The sequence below is a fragment of the Parus major genome, chromosome 17 (assembly GCF_001522545.3).
Source record: "Parus major isolate Abel chromosome 17, Parus_major1.1, whole genome shotgun sequence".
NCBI lineage: Eukaryota > Metazoa > Chordata > Aves > Passeriformes > Paridae > Parus > Parus major.
The window spans coordinates 3,726,281-3,752,555 of record NC_031785.1 but is presented as its reverse complement, the minus strand read 5'-3'; the positions used below and the strand labels follow the sequence as shown (position 1 = coordinate 3,752,555).

General features: G+C 51.9%; 1 protein-coding gene across 5 annotated transcripts; it reads left to right on the top strand.

The window, feature by feature from the left end:
- The first annotated feature begins 82 nt into the window (after window positions 1–82).
- On the top strand, window positions 83–25,893 carry ADAMTSL2 (ADAMTS like 2). 5 transcript variants are annotated; one of them, XR_002002319.2, is made up of 19 exons: window positions 83–507; window positions 2,072–2,183; window positions 3,032–3,174; window positions 3,761–3,836; window positions 4,210–4,312; window positions 5,887–6,032; window positions 6,135–6,258; window positions 7,219–7,299; window positions 8,415–8,590; window positions 9,496–9,838; window positions 10,526–10,901; window positions 14,314–14,414; window positions 16,220–16,346; window positions 18,964–19,177; window positions 20,800–20,955; window positions 22,498–22,663; window positions 22,753–22,929; window positions 23,784–23,928; window positions 25,110–25,893. XR_002002319.2 is itself a non-coding variant. In XM_015644935.2 (19 exons), exons 1-19 carry the CDS (start codon window positions 98–100, stop codon window positions 25,226–25,228), a joined length of 3,189 nt encoding a protein of 1,062 aa, XP_015500421.2. In that variant the 5' UTR covers window positions 83–97; the 3' UTR covers window positions 25,229–25,893. The 5 variants fall into 5 exon arrangements, 4 of the variants coding, with proteins under 4 accessions (XP_015500421.2, XP_015500420.2, XP_015500419.2 ...); XM_015644935.2 differs by having other exon boundaries at window positions 9,496–9,760; window positions 10,559–10,901; window positions 22,493–22,663; XM_015644934.2 differs by having other exon boundaries at window positions 9,496–9,760; window positions 22,493–22,663.
- The last annotated feature ends 382 nt before the right edge of the window (window positions 25,894–26,275 follow it).

The window sequence follows — 26,275 nt, the reverse complement described above, 5'->3', positions numbered from 1 at the left end:
GAACATGCTGCAGAGGGTCCCCGGGGAGCGGGGGGAGCTCGGCATCCTCGCTGGGATTCCCGGGGGGGCCCGGCAATGCGTGGAGCAGCGGGAACGCATGCGTGCGGTGCGGGCTCCCCCCGCCTGTGCCCCCCCGGTCTCGCCTCAGGAAACCGGCTGGCGGCCGCGGGCCGGCGCCGGGGGAGGCGAGGGGTTAACCGGGGTGGGGGCATCCCGGGCCGAGAGGTGTGAATTCCGCCCGCTCTCCCCCCTGCCTCCCCCCCGTCTCCGCTATAAGAGCGGCCGGCGCGGGCTGGGGGGAGCCACTGCGGCGGCTCCTCCTCGCTGGAAGCCCCGGCGCTTTTGGCTGCCCTTTGAAGTCGGAGAGGGAGAAGGAGGGAGGAGGGAGCGTCTGGGGCCGCCGCTGCTCCGCTCCGCTCCGAGCCGCCGCCGCCGCTCCCGCCCGGCCCCGGAGCATCGTCCTGCCCGGCCCCGGAGCATCGTCCTGCCCGGCCCCGCCGCCTCCAGGTACAGCTCGTCCTGTCCCGTCCCGTCCCATCCCGTCCTGTCCCATCCCATCCCGGCCCCGCTGGGATCGCTCCCCGCCGGACCCTTCCCCGCTGCCCTCCGCGGAGATGGAGCTCCGCATCCCAGCCCCGCATCTCCGCATCCCCATCCCCGCATCCCCGCATCCCCATCCCTCATCCCTCATCCCGCATCCCCATCCCTCATCCCTCATCCCCATCCCTCATCGCCCGTGCGGGGCTTCCCCGGAACCGGCTCCGCGATGCTGCTCGGAGACATCCCGCCCCCCTTTCTCAATTTTCCCTTCATTGAACCACGCAGCCCCGAGCGCCTGTAGGATAAACTCCGAGCGCGCTCTGGTATTGGCTTCGAGTCAGGAGTGTCTGGGAGCCTTAATGAGAACCAAGTGTAAGGCAAGGCTCAGCCACCTGTCCACGGGATCCCCGGCCAAGCGCTCTGGGCTCCCATTAATCAATGGATCTGCCTCTTGGAAAGTCTCTTTAGCATGCTGGACCTCTCCCCCGGGGAGATTGCAGAGCGGATTTGGGGACCTGGAAGCCCTCTGGTAATTTTTCTAAGCCAGACAGAAAAGCAGGGCTGGTATTGCTGGCAATTCTGTGATTTCAAAACTGCTACAAAAACCTTTGTAAGGAGGAAAAAAACCACAACAAAAATGAGTAGGAAAGAAGTTCTTTATATTGCAGGTCTGCAGTCCTGCCCTCTCTCCCCAGGAGCAGCACCTCTCCCACCCTCCTGCTTCCCAAAGATAGTGTCTAGCTGCTTTTCAAGGGAAATTAGCTTAGAGGAGGATATTTTTTTCTTTCTGTTTCCTTACAGACACGATCTGCTTTGATTGCCTGGAAGCATGATTTCCTGAAACCTGCTCCTTTCTGCCTCTTGCAGGGGGGTTCACAATAAAATCTATTGTGGTTTTGAGCTGGGTTTTATTTAAGAAAATGCCATTCTGGGTTATTCTCTTTCATGAGGCAGATGGAGAAAGAGATGAAAGGCTGACACTTGGGATACTTCATTTCTGCTCTTTAATTGTGGGTTGTGCCTTTTCTATAAGAACAGACGTCTTCCCTGGGAACCGAGGGGAATTGGAGTGGAATAAATGAAAAAAGGAGGAATAATGGTTAATTGCATTTTTTTGTTTTTGAAGCCTTCCACCTCATTCTTCCAGGAGCAATCCTGTAAATGGGGATATTTAAATGCACTGCTTTTATAGATCCAGGAACACTTCTGGCTACTCACTGTGCAGCGCTTGCTTTGGTGTAAACCAGGCTCTCTTCCAAGGCAGGCTTGGAGCAGTGTCAGGTGCAGCCACTGGAAACCAGTGCAAAGCTGTGGTTTGACAGATAAAAACTGAGCTGGGGAGTAAACCTGTACCATGTCAATGCTTCTATTAATTAATTAAAACTTCAGGCTCCAGTCACTGGTGGTTGGTGTCACCGAGCTGAGAGGGAATGCTGCAGCAAAGCTGTGGAGCCCAGGCACAGCAGCCCCTGCTGCTGGTCATGGGGCTGGGTGGGAGCTGTGCTTAGAGCAGTGTTTGGTTGCTTTCTAGGATGAAGATATCCAAGTGGAGGTGGAGCAGCATCTCCATCAGTGCTCAGTTGCAGCTGAAAGGCACCCTGGCCCTTCTTCTTGTGGGCAACATTGTCTTTGTCATAGCTCAGGTAAGAGTATCACATTTTTGGGGGTCTCTGGGCTTTAAACTGCTCTGGTGTCTGGGATGGGAATCCCCTGTGCTTGCAGAGCTGCTCTATGCATGTACCAGGTCTCCAAAAATTGTGAGGACTTCTGACTTACCCTTTAGTCTGGGCTCAACCAGACTAAAGTTGTATCTTCCATGGCTAAGAGCATTCACAGAGCATTTCAAGGACTCTGGAGGGCCATGCCCTGCTCTTGGGTGAGCATCACCCCTTGCTCTCTGCAGTGGCTGGAGCTTTCATTTACTTTGCATGCAATATTTGCAGTTTCTTTGCCCTCTGATGCATGGTCAGGGTGTGGGAGGTGGGGGTGTCAGGGAACCCCCATGAAGTGACAAACCTGTGCTTGCAAAGAGAGCACACAGGATCCTTCACCCTGCTGGCACGCCCTGGCACCCCCTGACCCCCTCTCCTGCTGCAGACAGCTTCTGCAAGGGTTTGTTGAAGCTTCCAGTGCAGCTTTCAGCTGCAGCTCCAGCTCCCTGAATTCTCTGTGGAGTGAGAGTCAGAGAGCACCAAAAGTTTCAGAGAGTTTTGGGTTGTTTTGGGAGCTCAGTTTTGCCAATTGAGTGAAACAATGAGAATTTCCTTTCCTGAGGAATCCCAAATATTGCCACTTCATTCCAATTTTGTAATGAAAACACAATTGCAAGAATTCAGGGATGGAAACCTCAGGCTTGACCTCAGCTGGAGAAGGCAATGCCTGGGTTGAGTGGGGCAGGCTGGGAGGGGAGGGGTGCCCTCGGTGTCCCCACACAGGCTGTGAAGTTTGGATGTGACTCCTGCTTCTCTTCCCTCCCCTGTGCTCCGAGCAGGACCTGACACAGACGTCCAACAGCCTGGAGGAGGGGTCAGATGTCACTGCTTACTGGTGGGGAGAGTGGACCAAGTGGACAGCGTGCACCAGGACCTGTGGAGGAGGTGTCAAATCCCAGGAGAGGCACTGCCTGAGGCAGAGGTACAGCACCCATGGGCTGGGGAGGGGCTCTGCGGCTGGCTGACCCAAAAGGACACCACTCAGAGAAATGGATGATGGAAATGTGTCTGGCAAGCCCTGCTTGAGCAGGAGGTGATCTCCTGAGCTTTGGCTATCCCTGCCAGGAGTGATTCCTGTGCTGGCCCTGCAGTTTCTCCAGCAGGGGTTGGTGCAGAGGGGCAGCAGACACAGACTGAGCCTGTTCTCGAGGTTTTGGGGCACAGCAGTGGGGGCCCCCTGGTGCAGAGCTGGTTGGGGACCCATTGATTCCATCTGCTTTGTGCCTGGCTCTTCCCTCTCTGGACAGTGTGGTTGCCAAAAGCCAGTTTGTCAACCTTGTCCCCAGGCCCTCATCCCATGATATTCCCTCCTGGAACAGTTGATGATGCAGGTGACAAAGCCACCTTTGAGACCACCAAAAGATCTTTGCTACCAGCCCCAGGGAGACTGACAGACCTCTGTGTGGCTCTGCTGTGGGGACACTGACCTTACAGAGGCAGAGAGTAAATGCATTTAAACAAGGGAAAACAATTTATGCCCCCTGTCTAACCACCATTTCTTTATTCAGAAGGAAGTCAGTGAGTGGGCTGGCTAATAAAACTTGCACTGGAACATCCAAAAGATACCAGCTCTGCAAAGTGCAAGTAAGGATATCCTTTGTCTTGTTGGGAACACTCTGTGTGGAAAGTCAAGTGTGGCATTTCTGGGTCCCTTGGAGAGGGGACACCCTTTGAATTGTAGCTGTCACCCTGCTGTCCCTCCCAGCAGCTGGGGGTTCCCTTCTTTGGTGCCCATCACCAGTGTCTGCTCTTTGGGCATTTTGCCATAAAAAACAGAGAGTGGCTCTGGCAACTCTGGGGGATCCTGCAGTGGGGGGAGGAAGAGGAGGAGGAGGAGGAGGAGGATGTGGCCCTGGCTGGGGAAGGTGATAGAAACACTCCTTGCAGCTGGTGGTGATGTGCCAGAAACCTCTCCCGCACTTTGTTTCCCTCAGGATTTTAATGTATCCCATTCTAGGAGTGCCCTGTGAACGGAAGGAGCTTTCGAGAGGAGCAGTGCTCATCATTTAACTCCCATGTGTATAATGGCAGGACGTATCAATGGAAACCTTTATATCCTGGTAACAAGACATTCTTTGTATGTTTCATAATGCTCAGCCAAATATTTTGATAGTTATGATGCTAGGCTCCTCCTTTGCTGTCTTAAAATGGTTTTTCAGAGGCACAATCAGCTGTCTCCCGAGTTCAAAGGCTTGTTTGGCAGCTGCAGGGCAGCTTGAAAATGAAATAGCAACATGAATTCATGTCTGTAGCCTGTGTTGGTCACAGCTCCCAGGGACCAGAGGCTGCAGGAGGATGTGAGAGCAGGGGGTGATGGGCTGTGTGGCAGGAACAGTCAGGCTCACCCAGACCAGTGTCCTTTGAGCCAGGGCCATGGCTGGCTCTGCTGTTTTCAGTGATATTTGGTCTCTCCCACGCCCTCTGGGTGCTCTGTCCAATGTCACTGAGATGCAGCTGGTCACTTTGGTCATCTGGAGTGAGCCAGAACTTCAGAAACAACTTGGGACTCTGAAACAGAGATTTTATTGAACTTTTAGGCACTGAACTCCCATCAAAATCTGAATTAAACACAAGCCACGGATGAGCTTTAGAGCTACTGGGAAGCCAGGACCCTTCTCCTGAGGAGGCTCCTGAGCTCTGGTTCTTCAGATTCACGTTTGGGTACCTAAAAATAGAGATGGGATATCCTGCAACTTTGTTTGAGGGGTCTCTGTACATACTCAAGAACAATTATCTTTATCAAAATAATTTCCCTGTGTACCAAGCCCCTGGCTTGCCAGCCTTGGCAGGGTCAGCAAGGCAGAACTTGGCCCATGAGCCATTTCTCCTTGGTGGCTTTTGTCCCTTGAAGGTGACCATTTCCTTTAACACATCTGCTGTTCAAGCTGACTCACCAGAGACGTTGCAGGAATTGTTTTGTGTTTAAGCAGGCATTCCTGTGGCTCCTGGGGAATTTGCAGCAGAATATTTTGACACTGATGCTGCCTTGCTTGGGTGTGCAGGCCAGTGGGTCTCTGACTGCTCAGGAGTTGGGGGAGACAAACACTTGGCATTGATGTTCTGATGCAAATATGAGTTTGTCATCTGCTTCCTGTGGATGTTGTAAAATGGGGGATTATTGTGCTGGTGGGTGCTGCCAGCCAGTTGTTGTCTGCAGAAAGCAAAGAGCGAATTAAGTCCATTTTGGGTGAATGTTTATGGAAAAGTTATAGATTACAAAATGCTCTGAGTTGCTATGGTTTTGAATATAGTCCTACATGTGTATTTCCAACAATATATCTGTAAATTTAACTCATGTGTAAGTGTTGCTACGTGAACATGCACGTTTGTGTGTAACATATGAGTCCTTGCACAAAGCAGTGCTGCTGCTGCTGCCTCAGTGCCTGCCCTGGGCTGGTGCTGTGCTGCCCCTGGCATCCCTGGGGCATCTCTTCCTGCCAGGCTGTGCAAAGGCTGTCCCTCTGTCCAAGTGCCATGTCCTGTCTGTCCACAAGAGATGGCAGCTTCTGAACCCTCACTGCTCTGCAGTTGTTCTGCTGTTGTTTAGCTTGGCAGAGATTCACTGGCTTGGGTAGGATGAAAGTTGTGGTGTTTCTGCTGTTTTTGAATCTCTCTTTATATCCTTTCCCCTTAGATGACTATGTTCACATTTCTAGCAAGCCTTGTGACCTTCATTGCACCACTGTGGATGGTCAGAGACAGTTAATGGTTCAGGCCAGGGATGGAACATCCTGCAAATACACGGATTTCCGAGGGGTTTGCGTGTCTGGAAAATGTGAGGTTGTTAAACATTATAGCAAAAATATTGTTAGTAGCATTCAGAGAATCGCAATGGGTGCGACGTTTGCCTGACCCTCAGCACTCTGTCTGTGCATTTTTCAGCCCATTGGCTGTGATGGCATTCTTTTTTCCACCCACACCTTGGATAAATGTGGAGTTTGCCAAGGAGATGGGAGCAGCTGCACCCACGTAACCGGCAGTTACCGGAAAGGAAATTCTCATCTTGGTAAGGCTTTGGGGACTGAGGGCTTGAGTTGAGAGGGCTGGCTTTAGAATGGACTCATTTTTTTGGTAAATTGCTTTCAGGTCTTACCAACTGCCCAGCTTCAGTTTTTCCCACGTATTCTATGTGTGTTAATGCCGCTTGTGATTCTGGGCAGAGAAAACCTTCTTTAAAACAAAACAAAACAGGAAATTTGCGTGGTATTTGTGAGAAACCAGAGGTCTCTGATGAGTGGTGCAAAAGGGTTATGCAAGAGGCTGGTATCTATTTTAGTCTTTTTTAGTCATTTAGCCAAAAACAGGACACTCATGACCCAGTAAGACTGGAAATAAACGATTTGTAATAACAGGAAGCAACAATATCTTGAAAGACCAGGATTTCAAAAATCACTGTGATGTAAAGCAGCTGAACCTACATGTCCTAAATATAACAATCTAATTCAGGAATTATGATTAATGCTCTGTGAGATGGAGCAAACTGCAGGAACTTTAGTGCTGTGGGAGGATTTGTCCTGTCCCATCTCCTGTCTGGTGCTAAGCAGAGGGGAGCCAGAGGAGAAACCAGCTCCCATCTCCTGCTGGGGTTTTGGGAGCACTGGTTAATGCAGGGATCAGTACTCAACCACACAACAGCCTCCCTAGCTAATAAAACCATCTGCAGATGTCCCTTCTTACACCAATTTAGATAAACATGATATTTGTGCATGTAAGAATTTAATCCTTTCCCCCTTGGATGTGTTTTTCCTCCATAAACCAGGACACAACTCGCACATTCTTCTTTTCAATTACCAATAAGCTCCTATTTGCAGCCTAAAACATGAAGGGTTGGGGCTTTTTAATCCATAGCTCATTAAAAAAGTGGGTCCAGGCCTGTGTGTTGGATAGATTGCAGCTCTGCCTGAGGAGGGCTTTGCTCAGACCACTGGTTACAAAGTTCCTTTCATTAATCCGTAGTTTCCCGTAGGCTATTCCCTGGTAACGCACATTCCCGCCGGAGCCAGGGATATCCAGATAGTGGAACGGAAAAAGTCTGCAGATGTTCTGGGTGTGTATAACCTCTTGGTACTTCCCTAGGATGCATGCCTATGCTGGATAATGCTTTTTCCAATGTGGAGCTGGATGCAGTTTTGTCATAGAATCACAGAATATCCTGAGTTGGAAGGGACCCACAAGGATCAGCGAGTCTGTTTGTTGCAGACATGAGTTAAATCCAATGTAGATCCAGCCCTGCTGTCCAAGCCAGGGTGTTGCTCCTCTCTGCAGTCTGAGCACCTGGGCTATGTTTGTCAATGCTTTAATTGCTTTAAAGCAGAAAATGTTGGTGAATATTATTGGGATTTCAGCAGGGAGTGGCAGACGCCCTGGTGCTGGATCACAGATGTGACTTCACCTCTCTTGTGATCCCCTGAATATTCCCCTGCCTGGGGAATGTGCAGTGACAACAGCACCAAGGGGATGTGACCTACACGTGGCCTTGCTGAAGTGTTGGTGACCACACACCCATGAGGTGACAGAGCTGCTCAGGAGCAGTGTGGGAAAATCCAGACTTACCAAAGAAAAGCACATTTGCTGCCTCAGAGGCTCGTGCCTTCTGTAAGGTGGCTGTCCCATCCCTGGAAGTGTTCAAGGCCAGGCTGGATGGGATTTTGAGCAGCTTGGTCCAGTGGAAGGTGTCCCTGCCCGTGGCAGAAGTCAGATGAGCTCCAAGGTCCCTTCCAATGCAAACCATTGTAGGGTGATTCTATGGATGAAAAAGGCTTCATGTGCTTTACCAGTCCCTGGGCTAGCTCAGATGACCTGTCTTGGGCCACTGCTGGCCCAGGGGACATCAGCTCCCAAGGAGGAAGCTCCTGCCCTTGGCCAGTGCTCCCTGCAGAACTGGGACTGTTCAGTGTTCCTGCTGGGCTGGTGCCAAGGGGTGACAGGAGCCAGGGGTGACAGGAGCCACAAACCCAGGGGTTTGAATGTGGAGAGACACGTGGCCCAGAACTCTGGACATGTCCTCACATTGTGTGTGTTGCAAACAGATGAGTAATGCATTGCCATGAAGGAGAATCTCGTTTTATTGCTGTGACACTCTGACTTTACCCCCTGAACAAACCAAAATCCAGAGCTTTGCCCTTGCATGTGGCAGCACTGACTGTTCTCTCTCCTTTGAAGCTGTGGCTGATGAAGCTGGGTACTATTTCTTCAATGGGAACTATAAAGTGGACAGTCCAAAGAACTTCAACATTGCAGGCACGGTGTTCAAGTACCGCCGGCCCATGGACGTCTACGAGACCGGGATCGAGTACATTGTTGCCCAGGGACCCACAAATCAAGGGCTGAACATAATGGTGAGCTTTGACTTCTCATGTTCTCATGATGGGAAAGAGAAAATCCACCTTGGATTGAGGAAGGGGTGAGCTTGGGAGCAGAGCCCTGCCACGGTTTCACATGAGGAGGGGAGTGGGAGCAGTTCCTTACCCAGCCCTACTTCACTTGTGTCAGTGCTCTTGGATTCAGGCAGGGCTGTGAGCAGTGAATGGGGGCTTGGTAGCTCCTCTCTCCAGGGAGAAGATGCCTCAGACACTGTGAGGGGATTTCTCTTCTGCTCCTTGGCATTTTTAGCTGAGTTACCTGGCAGGAAAAGCAAAAATAAGAGACTGGGCCAGAGAGCTTAGACAAGTGCATAAAACTTAAACCCCAATTCTTTCTCGAAAGCAAACCATGTAAAACCAGGTATTTGGAGAAAAGTCCATTAATTTTCTTCTGGGCAGCCAGCCAGAGCCCAACTCCTAACATCTTCCAGGTAGCCCCAGGCTCCTCTGGAAGGGGAAGCGTTGCTTGGGTGCCTAAAAATCATTACACCATGTGAGGCTGCCTCAGCTGGGAGTCCCCAGCCCCAGTGGGGTGTACCAGCTGCAGGGGAGGGTGTGCTCCTCATAAAGCCACAAAAGGTGGCTTTGCAAGCCACTTGTCTTGTCTTGTGAAGTGGCTGCCCCAAGCCTCTGGTCACTCAGTGGCTGAGGAAGAAGTGTGACCTGTGGCTCCTGAGCTGGGGTTATTCCCCACAGCAGCACTGCCAAATAACCCTTGGAAAAGGGTGCTGGGCTCCAGCAGGAAGAAGTTGGCACTGTGAAGGAAAACCAGACTGGAATTATCAAAACAGATGCTCCCCAGCTGTCAGGCCCAAGATGAATCCCATGCTTTGCATGCCACAAATCCCCTGCACCCGCTAATGACTTGATTTCATTGCTAGGTCTGGAATCAAAATGGCAAGAACCCATCCATCACATTTGAGTACACTCTCCTGAGGAAGCCACACTCAAAAAATCTACAGCCCATCTACTACACCTTCTCTGAGTCGGAGAGCGAGGAGAGCCGAGAGTTAGATGGGGATGTGCCATTGGGCTTTATCCAGCACAATGCAACCTATTTTGGGAAAATCTCCAGGGAAAGGATAGACTTGGAGAACCAGGTGTTTGGAAGGCAGGACACGGAGGAAGATTTAAACTTGAGCAAAGGTCAGGAAACCAATGAGGTCTATGAAAGAGCAGAAACAATTGACTGTGAGCCAAAACTGAAGGGCAAACAACCCCAAGGTAAGGAGACTTGGGCCTCAATGTTCTGCTTCTCAGAGCTCTTGTTGAGAAATGCTCTGTTTCTACCTCTGGTGGTTCTGCTGGTTTGTGTTTTGGAAACCGTGGAAAGTTCTTTAAAACATCTCTGCTCACAAATCCTCTTTGCCCTTCAGATTCTGGTTTCTGGTGGGGGCGTGTGGGGGGTGGACACTGGGTGAGATCTCCCCGCTGGTGCCCTGCTGTGCTTTGCCTCATGCCAAGGACAGGAGGGAGCCCTGGGTGCACAAAACTCCCCATCACAACATCTCCCGTCACCTCCCACCCCTCCAAAGCCCTCAGCAACTCCTTCCCATTTGAGTCCCTTGGGCATCTCACCCCCAAAGTGCCTGGGGTGCCTTCCCAGCATGGCTGCATGGGCTGTGGGGCCAGGAGGGCACCTTCCTTTCACCTCTGCTTTGCTTTGGGCAGTGCTGCTGGGTCCTGAGCTCCCCTCTGGCCACACCACAGCGGGATAAACCCCCCCAAAGCTGCACACCCTTGAGAAGCCCATGAATTCCCCCTCCCCAGAACCCATCCCCTGCCTCTCTCCCCCCCGTGGCTGCTCAGGCTCCGGCGTGTCCCCGCTGCTCTGGGCTGCTTCTCCCTCCCAGCCTCGATGCATTTTGTGGTTGTCACTGTGGTTTCCCCCCTGTGTTGGCTCCAATCTAGATTCAAACGTAACCAGGTCTACTTACCAGACAGACCATGATGACAGAGACCTCGAGGCCAGGCTCAGCTCCAGGGAGTTCCTTTTGGAGAACGCCATCACGGACAAGCTGCTGGGCAAGACATCGGACTCCAAGGAGCTGCTGCTCAACATGACCATGAACAGCATCTTCTCCCAGGGAGACCCAACCAACTCACTGGGGTCACCCATTGACAGCCTCTACGTGGACTACGAGGACAGCGACGGCCTCGTCACCTACTCGGTCAACAGCACCTTCATGGAGCTGAGCAAAGCCACCAACACCTCTGCAGAGACACCGCTCTCAAACGGCACCGTCAGCATGAGCAGCCCTCAGGGGAACAGAACCCACAAAGCAAGGTAGGAGACGTGCCTTTAATTACAGTAAATGCAATTTATTGCTGTTCTCGACTCGTAATAGCCCTCTGTAGTGCTCAATGCATGGTTTCCATCTCTTTGGAAGCAGGAGGTAAGTGGAGGTGGGGGATGGTGAAAATGTTCTCTTGGGGGTTAATGGGGAAGGAAGGGCCAGAGGTTTGGGAGCAGGAAGTCATGAGAGCATTTAAGCAAGAGGAAAACTCGATGTCCCCCTTGGTGGGCATGTTGGGAAGTCCATGCTGATGTTTGCCAGCTGGGCCTTGCTCCCTGCTGTCACAGCTTCTTGCCAGAGCCATGGCCATGAGGAAGCCCCTTCCTTTTGCCTTCTCTTGACATCCTGCTCCCATTCCCCAGCCCTTTCCTCTGAGTTCCAATGCAGCAGAAGTTGGTCCTGGCCCCTCTTCACCCACCCTGTTGAGTTCCACCCATGATCCTCCTCACTTGGGATGGCAGCTGGGGTGCCTCTGTTTGGAGACAAAAAGAAGAGGGAGGGAGAGAAGAAGGCAGCAAAACAGCTTTCACCTCACTTCCAGAGGGTGGGATGGGATGTGTCAGCACAGCCTGATTGTTCCCAGGCCTTTATAACTTCCCTCGACTTTTCATTTATTTCCTCAAGCCCAGTGCTGTTGTAGCACTGATCACTAACCTGGGTGATCACTAACACATCTCTGGGGTGGGGATGAGGGATGAGGAGCTCCAGCTCAGCCCCTGAGGTCAGGATGAATGCTCCTGCTGGCACCAGCACAGTGGGATAAAGCCCATACTGACAGTGGGATGTGGGGTTTGGTGTGCCCTCAGCTCTGGGGACTGGAGTTGTCCCACCAGGAAGGGGAGAGATGGAGGGGACAGCCAGAACTGTGCTGGAGGAAACAGGGATGGGACACAAGGAAAATCTCTTTTTCTGGAGTGAGGCAGAGTGAGGGGTTCCCATCCTTGGGAAAGGACAAGGCCCTGTGGGCCCGGCCTGTTATTGGGGTCCTAGTTCTGGGGCAGGAGGTTTGACTTGAGACCTCCCAAATCCTTCCCAAGATCACTTTGGGATGGATTGTGGCTTTTTTCTCATTTTCATTCCCTGTTGATGAACAAACAAGGGAAGCTCAGCTCTCTGGAACCAGTCTGTCCATGTGGGACCGTGCTGGCTCGAGGTAGAGAATTTATTTCTTACTGAAGCCTTGTAGTGCAGATGGAGGTACCCAGTTACAGGAGCACCTTGCACCAGTGTGGAGTGTCCTATTTCCTCTCTGGAAACAAATCCAACTGGGATGGAAGGGTTAGTGGCTCTTGTGCTGCTTTAAAACCTTCCTGGGGTGTGCTGGGCCAGATCCAGGCTCTCTCAATCCCAGTGTGCAGCCAGGGCTGAGCCTGTGGCAGGCACCACGAGTTTGCCCCTTTGCTTAGAAACAAAAACCGAAATAAAACACAGAAATGGGAGCCAGGGACTGTGGATGCTGATCTGTGGCGTTTGTGTGCATTTGTCAGGGTTATTCCTCTGCTGTGAAAACTGTTTTGGGAAAAGGGGCAGCCCAGAGCTCAGTTGAGGGTGAGGGACTGGTGCTGATTTTTGGTGCTGTATCTTGCTTGAAAAGCAGATTGAAAGCTTGGGAAACAAATGCGTGACTTTATTATTTAGCTCATAATAAAGAGGAAAATTAAAATAAAAGAGAAAATGCCCGCAGTTTTGTTGGACAATGGGCTGCTGTCTGCATTTAGAGGAGAACAAAGTGGCAGTTTTGTCTTTGCTGGAAATGAGCTGAATGATGCCCTGTGCCCAGATTCTGATTCTTCTGGAAAGATCTTGTCCCTGGGACCTTGTCATGCATAGAAGCTCTTTATTTAGGACCACATACACTAAAGGCACACTGTTGAAAGATTTACTGTCCTCAGATGTGGGATAAAGCTTATTTTGAAGAATTTCTCCTTTTCAAGACAGAGGAGTTCTGGTCACAGCATAACTTGGTGTTTGCTTTCATGCCTTGGAGGGCAGGATATAGAATGGAGGATATGGGTAACATTTCCAGGCACATTAAAGTACAAAAAGCAGATGTGGGCTATATTTTAATGACAAGTGTCATTTGTGAGCCCTCTCCTGGCTGGGTGGCAGCTGGTGGCACAGGGCAGGGATCAGGAGCTGGTGTGGGTCCCCAGGCAGAGCTGCTGTGGCAGATAAAACATTAGTTATAATGAGCTGAGGTTATTATTTTTCCACAAAAAAAAATTAAAAAAAAAGTCACATTAATTTCATTTCCATTTCAAGTGCAGGAAGTGACCATTTGCCAAACTGACAGAGGCAAAATCAACAGGGAAAATGAGATTGTTGTTTTTAATCCTTCTGGAGGCTCAGTGCTGGCGGTGTAAGGAGGGTGGGTTGGAGAGGAAATGGCTGGATTCTCAACAGTGTCCTTTTAAAGGTTGATTTGATAGATGGACCACAACTTTTTCTTACAAACAACTAAAAAAGGCAATTTCAGAGCTTCTGCTGCCTAGAAATCATACAAGCTGCATATCCTGCCAGGCCAGAGACAACTGGATGTGAGGATACAACCTTGTACACTATTCCAGTGTAGCTGTTTCAAGGGTTTGGACAAAGGTATGAGAACAGAACCGAAGCCTTTTGTTGTAAAGGTGCAGTATCCCTGAGGTGTTCCCCCTCCCAGCACAGGGAGCAGCTGCAATTCTTGCTTGGATAAATGTTTTTTCTCACCCCAGGCTGACTCTGTTACTCCTCTCCCCGTGGCATTCTGTGTTTGAGCACAGCGTGGAACTGAGAGATCCAAATTCCCCACCCGACAGCCAGCCAAATAAATCACACCAAAAACAGAGTGGCAAAAATCAGTGGGCTTTGAGGGGAGAGCTCAGAAACTCCTGTGCTGGCTTTTGGAGATTGGAGCAGCCAAAATCTCTGCTGCTCTGAGCAGCACGAGTGGGTTTGCCCAGCCCTGGAGATGCAGGGGAGGAGATACTGCACCTTTAGTCACTGTGTGCCGAGGGCCAGGTGTATTTGAGCAGAAAATGCAAACTTTGTTAAATTCTGAACTGTTTCTACTTGTGGGTATTTTTATCCCATTCTCTCTATTTCTAGACAGTGGAAGCTCTGCCTCTAACCAGGCTGGGGATTCTACTTGGGGCTCAGGACAGGTATGTTGTGAAAAAATAAAAATAAAAAATTGATTCAAACAAACAAACCTCCCAAAAAATCAGAACAACCAAACCCAACCAAAGCCAAACCAAGCACATCCCCCCCCAAACCCAAACCCAACCGAACTGCAGCCAGATGTGTGTGTCTGTCGTGGGCTGTCACTGCTCGCCTTGTAAATGCCTTTTTTTTGTTTTGTTTTGTTTCTTTCTTTTATTTTTTTCTTTTTTCTTTTGTTTTGTTTTGTTTGCTTATCGCTAGAAACAGATTGAAGTTAAAAAAGGGCCAAGGTGTGAGTGCTGCTGACATGTACAGGTGGAAGCTTTCCTCCCATGAACCCTGCAGCTCTACATGCACCACAGGTAGTTAAAAGAAGCAGCCAAATTCTGCACAACCTGCTGAAATCACCTGGTGTGTGAGTCCATTTTATGTCTGTTAGGGATGGGAAGGAGTTGGTGATGTTTAGGGGATCTCATGAGCCCTGTTTTAGCACCACCCCAGCTCTGCTGTGCCCGGGTGCCAAGGTGGGGAGAGGAGCTGGGGGCTGAGCATGCAAAGCCCACTGACCTCTCAGGTGTGCTGAGGACCAGGAGTTGGTGCCCAGTGTGTCCATCATCCCCCCAAACACCTTTGGGAAGCTCTGAGTGCTGCCTTCACTTCCCATCACTTTGTGCCCCCTCCCCAGGGCTCAGCAGGGTCCCCAAACCTGTGCTGAGCCTCCTTTTTTTTTCCCCCTTCCTCACCTTTTTTGACAGCTTCAAGGGGTTTGAAAAGTTCAGCTGCTTCCCTGCAAAGAGAATTTTTAAAGATTGTTCAGCTCTGGCAGGAAACATAATAGCATTTGGCTTTTTGATTATGTTTTGTTTCTCCCACTCCTTCTACCCTGGAGCCTTAGCTCAGCTGTGAGGGTGTAAATCTGGAACAGTGACAGAGATGCCAGGGATATCAAAACTGAGCCTCTATTCTTCAGGGCAGAAATTCACTCTTTTTGCATAAATTCCTCCTTTCTTCCCCCTGAAAAGCTTCAAGGCACCTGATCTCCTCCCTCACCCCTTGGTGAGGGGCTCCTGTTGATCCTTTGGGATGAATCAGGCGTGTGGGTCGTGCACTTGTCTGTGCTGCCCTGAAATTATCCAGAACCTGCAGTGCTTCTGGAATTAAAAGGAGGGAAAGGAGTGGGAGAGAGGAGTTTACAATCTCAGGGACATCTCTTGAAAGATCAAATGTGAGGATTTTACATTTTAAGCATTTGCTCTTGTCCAGCAGCCTCATGCTGGCAGCAGGAGCTTTGTAAGCTGCCCCTTTCCCCAAGACCCCATCACCCACATGTTCTAGGACATTTTTGACTTCTTTGATCCCCTCTGGACAAATTTCCCCCTTGGCTGGGCCAGCCTGCTCTGCCCTGGTTTGCAGCAAGCCGAGAGAGGTTTAACTTAAATTTCTCCATCCTCGCTGCCTTTTCTCACTGACGTATGGCAGAGGCAAGGCCATGTCAAGAGCTGTAGATCTTTTTTTAGTTTCATGTAAACCATATGTTCCCCAGAGCTGCAATTCTTGTTACCTGTAGCCAGAGCAGCCTCCTGGTCCCTAGCCAGCTCCCAGAATGGACTTCCCAACATTTACTCTGGCACGGGAGGCTGTGTGGGGAAAGGTCTCGCTCCTCCTTTGGAGGGGGAGCAGGAAGGGCAGGGCTTTCCTTGCCAAACCTCCAGGATCCCTGCCTTGGCCTGGAGTTCTGGATGCACCTGGGGAGCACCTGGTGCAAAGAGGGTGTAAAGCACAGGGAGAGGGGGCAGATGGAGTGGGTTGGGGACCATTTGCTGTTGCCTCCACCCACCAGCCTGGCAGGGTGGGAGCTGCAGAGCAGGCTCGTGGCCCTGAGTATTTCCTATAAAAATGTGTTAGTCATATATTGGTTTTGGTGGCAAGCCCTGGCAGAGGTGGCCATGCCCTCCTCTGAGCTGGCCAAACTCAACCACACTGCTCAGACTGGTGGGGTGGCCACTGTGATATTCCCTCCCATCCCACAGAACAGAAAGTCCAACTCACTGCTTTCCACCAGGAGGAAGTTTTGAGAAATGCAGCTAAAACCAGAAAAACAACAGCAGGAAGAGAGTTTGGCTGTCCAGCTCACCAAGCTGTGTGTGTGTGTTCTCTTTGACCCCAGGAGTGATGTCCACTTACGCCATGTGTGTTCGCTATGATGGGATCGAGGTGGACGATACCTACTGTGATGCCATGACCCGGCCCGAGCCCATCCATGAGTTCTGTGCTGGGAGGGAGTGCCAGCCAAGGTACCTCCTGCACAGGGCACTCCTGGAGTCTCTGTGCTTTCTCTGCCCTGGATGTCTTTGGGGAGGGTTGCCATGGATTTAGGGGACCCTTAGCACTCCCATCCCTCCTCCCTTAATTCCATCTGGGAAGCAGCAAGAATTTCCTCCTGAGTGCTTTAGTTCAAGCTGTCAGGTTAAAGCTTCCATAAATCCCAGCAGAGCTGGCACCTGGGGCTCCCAGCAAGTCCAGCTTTGAGCAGTGCAGGATCATCCTGCCCTGCCTGGCACATGGAGAATGTGTGAGTGAATTGGGTGGAGGGGCTGGGCTTGCAAACTGTGCCACAAGCCCAGCCCTGTGATCCCTTCAGCACCCCAAACATCACTGAGGTTTGCTTGTGTTGGGGAAAGAGCTGGTGTGGAGAGGAACTTGTGCTGGAAATCCTTTGGAAAGATTTCCTTCTGATGTGGCTCTTAATCCAAGCAGTGACCACAGTCCGGAGCCAGGCTGTCTGGAGCCAGGCTGTCCAGAGCCACACTGCCCAGCCCTGGACAGCCCCAGTGCTGGTGTGCAGGCTGGGAGGTTTGCTGGTCACAGGGGGTCTGGCAGGACAGACCCCTGCCTGGCAGAGGGAGGGGATTGTCCCACTCTAGTCTGTGTGACCAGAGTCTGTGTCTCCCTCTCCTCGAGTCCTGTGTGAAGTTTTGGGTGCCACCAGAGAGGAAAGGGATAAAGGAAGGCTGTGAGGGTGGTGAAGGGTGTAGAGGGGCCATACAAAGAGCAGCTGAGGTCACTTGGCTTGTTCAGCCTAGAGGAGAATGAGATTTAATTACACCCTACAAGTTCCTGACAAGGGGTCATAGAGGGGCAGCACTGATCTCCTCTCTCCAGTGACCAATGTCAGGACCCACAGAACGGCTGGAGCTGTGTCAAGAAGATTTAGGTTGGACATCAGGGAAAGGTTCTTCCCCCAGAGGGTGCTGGGCACTGCTCAGGCTCCCCAGGGAATGGGCACAGCCCCAAGGCTGAGAGAGCTCCAGGAGTGTTGAGACATGGTTCTCAGGGACATGGTGGCATTGTCGGGGTGTCTGTGCAGGTCCTGGAGCCCCGTGGATCCCTTCCACCTCAGGGCACTCTGTTGTGTGACTGTGATGGTGTCAGACGATGGGAGGAGTAAAAGGAGGAGTAAATCCAGAGATCCACACCCTGGAATGGTGTGAACAGGATAAAGCAAGAGCCCAGTGATGCCATCACCAGGGATGGCTCCTGGAGAGTGCTCAGGTAATTGTGAATGAGGACAGGTAGGACATGGAGTAGAAGATCTCCTGGAAACTCTCATGTTAGGGCTGAGAGCCAGGGCAGGCTGCAACTGAGGCAAGAAAAATGCTGGGGAGGTGAATGGTGCTGCTGCACCCACCCTGAGGGCACCATGGAATCTCTGTTGTCATTTTGTAAAAGAAGTATTAGAGTACTTTTTGTGCTTAGATTCTCCCACCAGCCTTTCCTAACTCTGTCCCTCCCCATGGCTGTGCTGTTCCAGCTTGCCCTGTGAGGGAGAAGAGCTGCTCTGTGATTTACAGTGACTTCAGCTGGGGAGCACTGGGAGCTCATAAGGTAGCCACCAGCACTTGGGCAGGCAGGAAGATGCTTGGGCTGGCAAAGCTTTCCAAAGGGAAAAAAGAAAGTTAATTTTGCATGATCTGGATGGGGAAGACCTTTGTTTCATTTCTCTTCTGGAGTTAGGTGACACCTCTAAATGCCATCTTCAAATGTCCCTACAGCTGCTTGTCGTACCTGGAACCACATATGGGCTGTGAGGGCTGGGCCACCAGGGCTGGGGCTCTCCCACTCGGAGAACAGCAGCAGTGGGAACCTGGGGGGACCTCAGAGGAGCTGGGAATTCTGATCCATTCAGATTTTTAGCTCATTCTTTAATTGCTATAATATTATAGCAATACTGTATAATAATATATATATAATATATACATATATACATATATATAAATATATAAATAAATATATATATATATAAATAATATATAAAATAAATATATATAAATATAATAGATATAGTATAGTAATACTGTAAAAAAACTCGACCTTTTATGTTTTTTTTCCTTTGGTTACAAGCTGCTCTTCTCTTTTCAGGACAGGGTGGCAGTGAAGGACAGGCAGTGCTTGGAGCAGATCCCAGCTCTTCCAGCCTGTCACATGTGCTTAGCAGAGTCAGACTGATGGTGGGACACGAGCCTGTGTCCCACTGGGGCTCAGGCAGCTCTGTGTGGCATTATTGCTGGCATCTGCAGGGAGATGGATGGCATGTCCTCAGCTAAGCAGGCAAAAAGGAGAGGTCAAACACAGGCAAAAAGCCTGATGGGGAAACGTGCTGGCAGAGCCACGGTGACAAACACCGGTTGTCACTGAGGACACTGGGCCAGGCCCTTCCTCCTGACTGGTTTCACCTTCAGGCATGAGCTGGGGTCTGCGGGGTGAGCCCAATATATTCTGATGCTTCCCATCCCTTGGGAAAAACTCCGGTGTGTTGGCAGGGCAGCCACAGCTCACCCAGCGCAGCCAGGGGCAGGCAGGGCTTTCCCATGGGATGCTGCAGCAGGGTGACAGGCTCTGTGTCCTGCCCAGGTGGGAGACGAGCAGCTGGAGCGAGTGCTCGCGGACGTGTGGGGAGGGGTACCAGTTCCGCATCGTGCGCTGCTGGAAGATGATCTCCCCCGGCTTCGACAGCTCCGTCTACAGCGACCTGTGCGAGTCCGCCGACATCGCCCGGCCTGACGAGCGCAAGGTCTGCAAGAACCCGGCCTGTGGGCCCCAGTGGGAGATGTCTGAGTGGTCTGAGGTGAGTCCTGCCCACCCCTGCCTGGCCTTCTCCCCCTTTCCCCATTTATCCCTGTCTGTAGCCAGCCACAGCCGTCGGCCTCTCGGGATACACCGTCACTGCACGGGGATCAATGTGCATCAGTATTTTTGCCCCTAAAATGAAGCTCTGGCTCCAGTTTAGGATGGGATGCCACTGCCATTGGTCACTCACAGGTAGGGCACGAGCCCACGGCTCAGATCTCCCCATTAGTATTTCCTTGGTAACCTCTTCACATCCAACGTGCCAGGAAGGTGATCCCAACTCACACATCAATTACATCCCTAAAAACGCCCCTTCCTCAACTCCAATTCCCCTGCATCACATGCAGAATGAAACCTTTCCCTAGCTGTGCCTTTAGCCAGTCCCCAAAGCCACTGGCAGATGTGTGGGGAGGCACAGTGCTGCCCCTGCTCCAGATTTCCACTGCTCTGCTTGGGAAAACCTGTGGAGAGGGTTTGTGTCCCTGAATCCCTTCCCAAGCACGGACAGTGCTCCAGCACATCCCTTACAAACACAAACTCATGGAAACAACCAAACCAGTGCTGCTTCCTCAGGGTGCCTCTTCCCAAATCAAGCACAGACCTCATCTAAGCAAGAGCAGATGAGCTCTGAGCCAAGCTCTCTGTGGGTGCCAACCTGCCCCATGGTTTGCATCACGAGGAATATGGCTCTTCCTCCTGGGAAGCTCCCAAAAACTCCTCTTAGTCATAATTTAAACATCTCCATTTCCCTGCAAGCCGGTGTGCATCATTTCCCTGGAGCTGACAGAGGGGCTGGTGCATTCCCTTGTGGTGCAGGATGTTTTGACTTTCCCAGCTGGTAGAGAGGAGCTCCCTGAGCACATGCTGGAGCATTATTTTGTCCGGCATAGCAAACTGGAGTGGTTTATTTTACAGAAATCTGTATTCTCCTCCAGCATTTGCCAGGGACAGATTGCTTGAGACAGTGCTGGAGTAGATTGTTCTTAGCCAGCAGCAAAGCTAATCTCCTTTGGATCCCATCAGAGCTGGGGTGCCAAGTTGGCTGGGGAAATAGGCATTAAAAAAAGCACATTTCAGGGCTCTGAGGATTAACATCTCGGCACGGTGTGTCTGGGCCCTGTGCTGTTGACACTTTTCCCTGCTTTACGTTATGCATGGAGCAAATGTAATGTGTGTGTGAGACTGTAGTAACTCAAATCCAGTTCTAAATAATGTCACTGGGCTGCACGGTGCCAAATTTATCCACAGCATAAAAATCTCAGTCGTGCAGTCAGGGGGGAAAAACATTCTCCAAGAGATGGAAAGGAGCTGGCTGTTCCTGGGAAGGAGGTGAGGGAGATCTCACCCTGTCTACAAGTGACAGCTAAAACTGCTCAGCTCTGAGCAGGCATTCCTGGAGCCTTGAGTTTCCCCGCTCTGGCATCACCTGTTGGAGAGCACAGCACTCGGGCAGGATGCAGCTGAAGCTGTTGAGGGGGTTTGGGGAAGCCAATCGTGCATTTTCAACGTGTGCTTTTAGAGTTTGATGCTAAAATCTGGGCTGGGGGGAAGATGTCAAGGCTGAAGGCGGCAGCTGTGGTGGAGCCCTGGCTGACGCCGTGTCCCTGTCCCCTGTCCCAGTGCCCGGCCCGCTGCGGGGAGCGGAGCGTGGTCATCAGGGACATCCGCTGCTCGGAGGAGGAGAAGCTCTGTGATGCCAGCGCCCGGCCCCTGGCTGAGAAGAACTGCACGGGGCCACCGTGTGACCGGCAGTGGACAGTGTCCGACTGGGGACCGGTGAGACCCCGCCTCAGTGGCCGTCCTGTCCCAGCACAGCCCGGCTTGTCCCTGACGCTGAGGGATTTGGGACTGAGCTCATCATCCCTGGCAGGTCCCAGCCCCAACAAACCTGCAGGAGCCTGTGCTGGGAGCTGACCTCCAAGGAATTCCACTGCTCTGGCTCTCCCCGTGTCACCCTGAGTCAGCCTGGCGCGGGCACTGGGGGTGATCCAGGATCCCAGTGGATCCTGTTGCTTCCCCCGGGCTCCTGCCTTGTGGGGGATGTGGTACAGCAGGGGTTAAACCCTGAGAGATTGGGCTGAGGGCCTTAGTGGGTGTCAAAATCCTCTTGTCTGTCTGCTTCACAGCATCCCTTGGCAATGCTGATGCTCCATGCCCAGAAATTGAACCTTTTAACTCTTTTCCCTTTTTTATTTTCCCCTTTCCCTCTTTCTCTTTTCCCTTTCCCCACTTTACCTTTTCTCTTTCCTCCTTTCCTCCCTTTCCCTAATTTTTTTCCCTCTTTACTTTGTATTCTCTTTTTCTTTTTTTTTTATTTTTTCCTCCCCCCCAGCTTTTTCCCTTCCCGCACAGTTCTGCTCCAGAGACCCCCTCCATCCCAAGCTATTTTTACCCAGGTTTTGATACATTCACATCAGCTAAAAATAAGTAGTTTCCATGGCAGCAGCAGTGCTAGGAAACACTGAGAGTCTCTGCAAGAGCAACCACGGAAGCGCCGGGGAGCACCGGCTGCTCAGGGCACTGGGGACTGAATATTTGCAGCCACCTCCCTGTTCCCCTTTGCCTTGGCCTCTTTGGGAACCACCCCAGGGTTCCCTGCTCGCTTCCCCTTTTGCCTGCCCTGAGAGATGCTGGGTGTTGGGGCTGAGCCCTGCCACAGATTGCCAAGAGAAATTGTGGGTATCGCATCCCTGGAAGTGTCCAAGGCCGGGTTGGATGGGCTGGGCTAGTGGAAAGTGGCCCTGCCCATGGCAGGGGTTGGAATAAGATGATTTTTAAGGTCCCTCCCAGCCCAAACCAGTCTGTGATTCCGTGTTGATGGAATCTCTGTTGGCCGCAGGAAGGATCCGCTGAGCTTTCCTGTGGCTGTTTTAAGCTGAGCCCCAAAAATCCCTCTGGAATTTGGGGAAGGCAGGTTTGGGGAGGCAGCCAAGCCCTGGGGGGCTCTGTCCCTGTTGCGGGAAGGGTCAGGGATGGATCCCTGGGTCAGAGATGGATCCCTGGGTCAGAGATGGATCCACGGGTCAGGGATGGATCCCAGGGTCAGGTTTGGATCCCCGGGTCAGGGATGGATCCTTGGGTCAGGTTTGGATCTCCGGGTCAGGGATGGATCCCCAGGTCAGTGACAGATCCCAGGGTCAGGTTTGGATCCCCGGGTCAGGGATGGATCTCAGGGTCAGGGATGGATCCCCGGGTCAGGTTTGGATCCCCGGGTCAGGTTTGGATCCCCGGGTCAGGTTTGGATCCCCAGGTCAGGGATGGATCCCTGGGTCAGGGATGGATCCCCAGCACTGAGTGCCCGCTGTGGTTGCAGTGCAGCGGCGGCTGCGGGCAGGGCAGGATGATCCGGCACGTGTACTGCAAAACCAGCGATGGGCGCGTGGTGCCCGAGTCCCAGTGCAACCTGGACACCAAGCCCCTGGCCATCCACCCCTGTGGGGACAAGAACTGCCCCTCACACTGGCTGGCACAGGACTGGGAGCGGGTAAGTGCAGCTCCAGTGGTTTGGGGTGCCCTTGGAGGGGTCCTGGTGGGGTGTGCAGCTCTCAGGAGGCCCTGTTCGTGACCCTGCAGTGCAACACCACGTGTGGCCGTGGTGTGAAGAAGAGGATCGTGCTCTGCCTGGAGATTGTCAATGGCAAGATCAAGACCCGCAACACCGTTGACTGTGACGTGGCCAAGAAGCCCGTGGAGGAGAGCACGTGCTTTGAGCGGCCCTGCTTCAAGTGGTACACGACACCCTGGTCCGAGGTGAGTGGGGAGGGAGCCCCGAGGGGGTGCTGCCCCATCCCTTTGCAGCACAGGTCCCCAGGAGATGGGTGAGGCTCTGCAGGACGTGGTCCCTGCGGGCAGAGAGCCTGCCCTGCCATGGCACAGCTGGGACTGTCTGTGCTCAGGGAGAGCAGGACTGAGAGGGGATGTTTGGAGCCAGCTGTAGCTTTTTCATATTTTCTTTATTTTTTTTTCCCCTGGTGCCTGGGAGTGTGGCTGGGGGTGCACTGGGGGTGGCTGCCCTGGGGATGCAGAATTCGGGGATGCTGTGATGGGATGATGCCACATCACCCTGCACAACCCAAAACCAGGCAGGGTTCAGTGAGCAAGCGTCCAAGCTGAGGGAGCGTGGGCTTCTTGAAAGCCCTCCTGGGTGCAGCCTCCCTGATCCGAGCTCCAGGAGCCTCATTTTGTTTAGTCTTGCAAGCCCTATAGTCAGACAAAGCAGCCCTGCTGTAATCCCAGCTCCACAAGGCATCCAAAGGGCAGCAGGCAGTGAGTGCTGGGCCCAGCAGAGACTCCACAACCCCACTCCTGCTGCTCTGAGGCTTCCATGGCCACCCATGTTCTACAAAGCATCACCTGGACTGGGCCAGCTCGTTTGTGGTCCCTTGTGAAGGGCAGCAGGAGGAGGGAGGATGTCAGTGCCACATCCACCTGCCCCTGGGCAGAAGCTGACGGTGCTGGCAGCAAAGACAGAGCAAGGGGACAGCTGTGTGGCATAGAGATGCAACACTCTCCTCCTGCCCTAACCTCTCCAATGAGCAGATTCTGGCTCAGCACAGTCCCCTGGGATGGCAGGGTCTTGCCTCACGCCTGTCTCTGTCCCCCAGTGCACAAAAACCTGTGGGATCGGTGTGAGGATGCGGGATGTGAAGTGCTACCAAGGCAAGGACATCGTGCGGGGCTGTGACCCACTGGTGAAGCCGGTGGGAAAACAGACCTGTGACCTCCAGCCCTGCCCCACGGAGCCACCAGGTGAGCCCCACTGCCCCACAGCCTTGATTTCCCATGGATCCCTCCAAGCAGCACCGCCAGCATCTTACCTTCCACTGCCCCTGTTTGGATAATCATCCCAGGGAGGATGTACGGGGACAGCTCTCCCTCTGTGCCCAAGTCATGGCAGGGCTGTGCACTGGCTCTTTCTGGAGATAAATTAAGAGGAGAGCTCAGAAGAATCATGCTCTGACCTGAAGATAAAAGGGGTCTTTGGAGAGCTGATTTGCCTGCTGCTCCTGTAGAGCTGAGGAAGTTCCGTCTGTTACATTATTTTAATGATTTTTGGTCTTCAGGTGTCCTGTGGGATTTGTAACTATCTCGTTATCTGACTCATCTGTTGGCTCTGAGTCCCTGTGATCTTTAGCAAACACGCAGTTCTAATCCTTTAATAGGATTTGGGAATAAGGACAGTGTGGAAGAAAAGGATGAAAATGGGAGACAGATTTGGGGCCAGCTCCTGGCTCAGCTTGGCTGCCCATTCCCTTGGGATCTGGGATGGGACATGGAGCTTGGGAGTTGCCTCATGGCTACCTTGCCCTGGGAGCAGCTTGGTTTCATGCATCCTATGGATTTTAAACAAAAAACAAACAAACAAACATATATTTAAGAATAAATCCTATGTGTTTGAAGCAAAATCTTGCACTGAAAGGAGCTGGGAGAGTGTTGAAGCAGCCTCTGGCCTCATCCTTGTCTCCAGTATCTCACTTCCTCCTAACTCTGGATGTGACACTGCTGGATTCCCTTTCCCATCTCAAATAGCCTCTTTGGGATAGAAATTGTGAATCCCTGCCTGGGGAAGCCCTTGGCTTGGGGACAACTCAGTGCCTTGGTGGCTCCAGCAGTCCCTGGGCAGCTCTGTTTTACAGCAAAGACATTGAGCTTCAGGGCTGGGACCAAATGAAACTCCCCAAACCTGGCCAGGTGTGAAGGAACAGCTCAGCCTGCTCCTGCCTTTGCCCAGGTTGACAATGATACTTATGGAGAAGCTCCATGGTGTCTTCCAGGGGATGTCAGGGAGGTGACAGCCACAGCTGGGATGATGTTGTTGCTCATCCCATCGTGTTTGGAGCTGTGTAGGGGGGGGAAATGAGCTCACAACCTCACAACTGTTCATTTTCTTTTTCGTTTCCTTGCCATGCCTTGTGTTTTCCCTCCCTCAGACGACAGCTGCCAGGACCAGGCAGGAACCAACTGTGCCTTGGCCATCAAGGTGAACCTGTGCAGCCACTGGTACTACAGCAAAGCCTGCTGCCGCTCCTGCCGCGCTCCCCACTCCTAGGGCCGGCCTGCCTTGGCCAGGGCTCCACCTCCCATCAGCCACACGTCCCACACACTGCTGACAAGGATGCTTTTGGCCTGGCTTTTGTGTCCCCACTGAAGCAGAACTCCTCTCCTGGTCCCGAGCAGAGGGACGGCGCTGCTGGACGTTGGGAGCCCCCTGGGATCAGAGCTGTACATAAAGTGGTGTATATTTGATTCCCCCCAGACTCCAGCTACACCCAAGGTCATTTGGTTTCCTCCCTTGGTGCAAGGCTGGGGTTGGCGAGGAGAAGGTGTGAACTCTGGGAAGTGCAAGTTTCCCTTCACAAAATGGGCTTGGTGCCACTCTCCTGATTTATCCCGACACCTGCACGCGCTCGTTAGATGAATTAACGTGGTGGCAAGCTGATTCTCCTTTGTTAAATTAACTCAAGCCCTTTGTTGTAATATGTAGGTGTATACTTTTTCAGAGAATTTTATCTTATAATCAAATGTTAGTTTCATAGTCCTTACAACCTGCCCCCCAATGCTGACATATTGTATATAATATGGAAACATAACTGCACTTTATATCACAAAAAAGACGTGCTCTTTTTTAATATATTTGTTTACAGATAATGAACTTTATCCATATAATCATTAATTTGTACTCATATGTATATTTTAATAAAGTTGTCATATTTATGGTGGTATTTTGTTTTATTCTCCAGTTTGTAGTGGAGTGCTGGGAACACTGGAATTGGGGCTGGGGATTTGCTGGTGCCCAGGGGAGGCAGAGAAGCTTTAAATCAGGGCAATGACAGCTCCTTGGACAGTGATGCAAGGAAAAGTCCCAAAAGTGGGGTGATTTTGGGACTTTTGGGGTCCCTTTGGGGTTCATGTGGCTTTAGAAGCTGCAGCCCTGAAGCTCCTCAGGGGTTTGGGAGCAAAGAGATTTCATATGGTGCCAGTAAGAAAAGGGCCTTTCTGGGTTCCCAAGAGGTTATTGCTCTTATTATTGTGTTTTTACTGGTGTGATCCCCAGACACTGAGCCAAAGGCTCTTTAGCATCCCCCAAACTTCTGTG

Bases quoted from the DNA above. Each gene is read 5' to 3' on its own strand.
- ADAMTSL2 (XM_015644932.2), top strand. From the start codon at position 98: ATGCGTGCGGTGCGGGCTCCCCCCGCCTGTGCCCCCCCGGTCTCGCCT. The intron at 508-2,071 runs GTACAGCTCGTC...GTTGCTTTCTAG, and splicing joins CCCGGCCCCGCCGCCTCCAG to GATGAAGATATCCAAGTGGA. The intron at 8,591-9,495 runs GTGAGCTTTGAC...TTTCATTGCTAG, and splicing joins ATCAAGGGCTGAACATAATG to GTCTGGAATCAAAATGGCAA.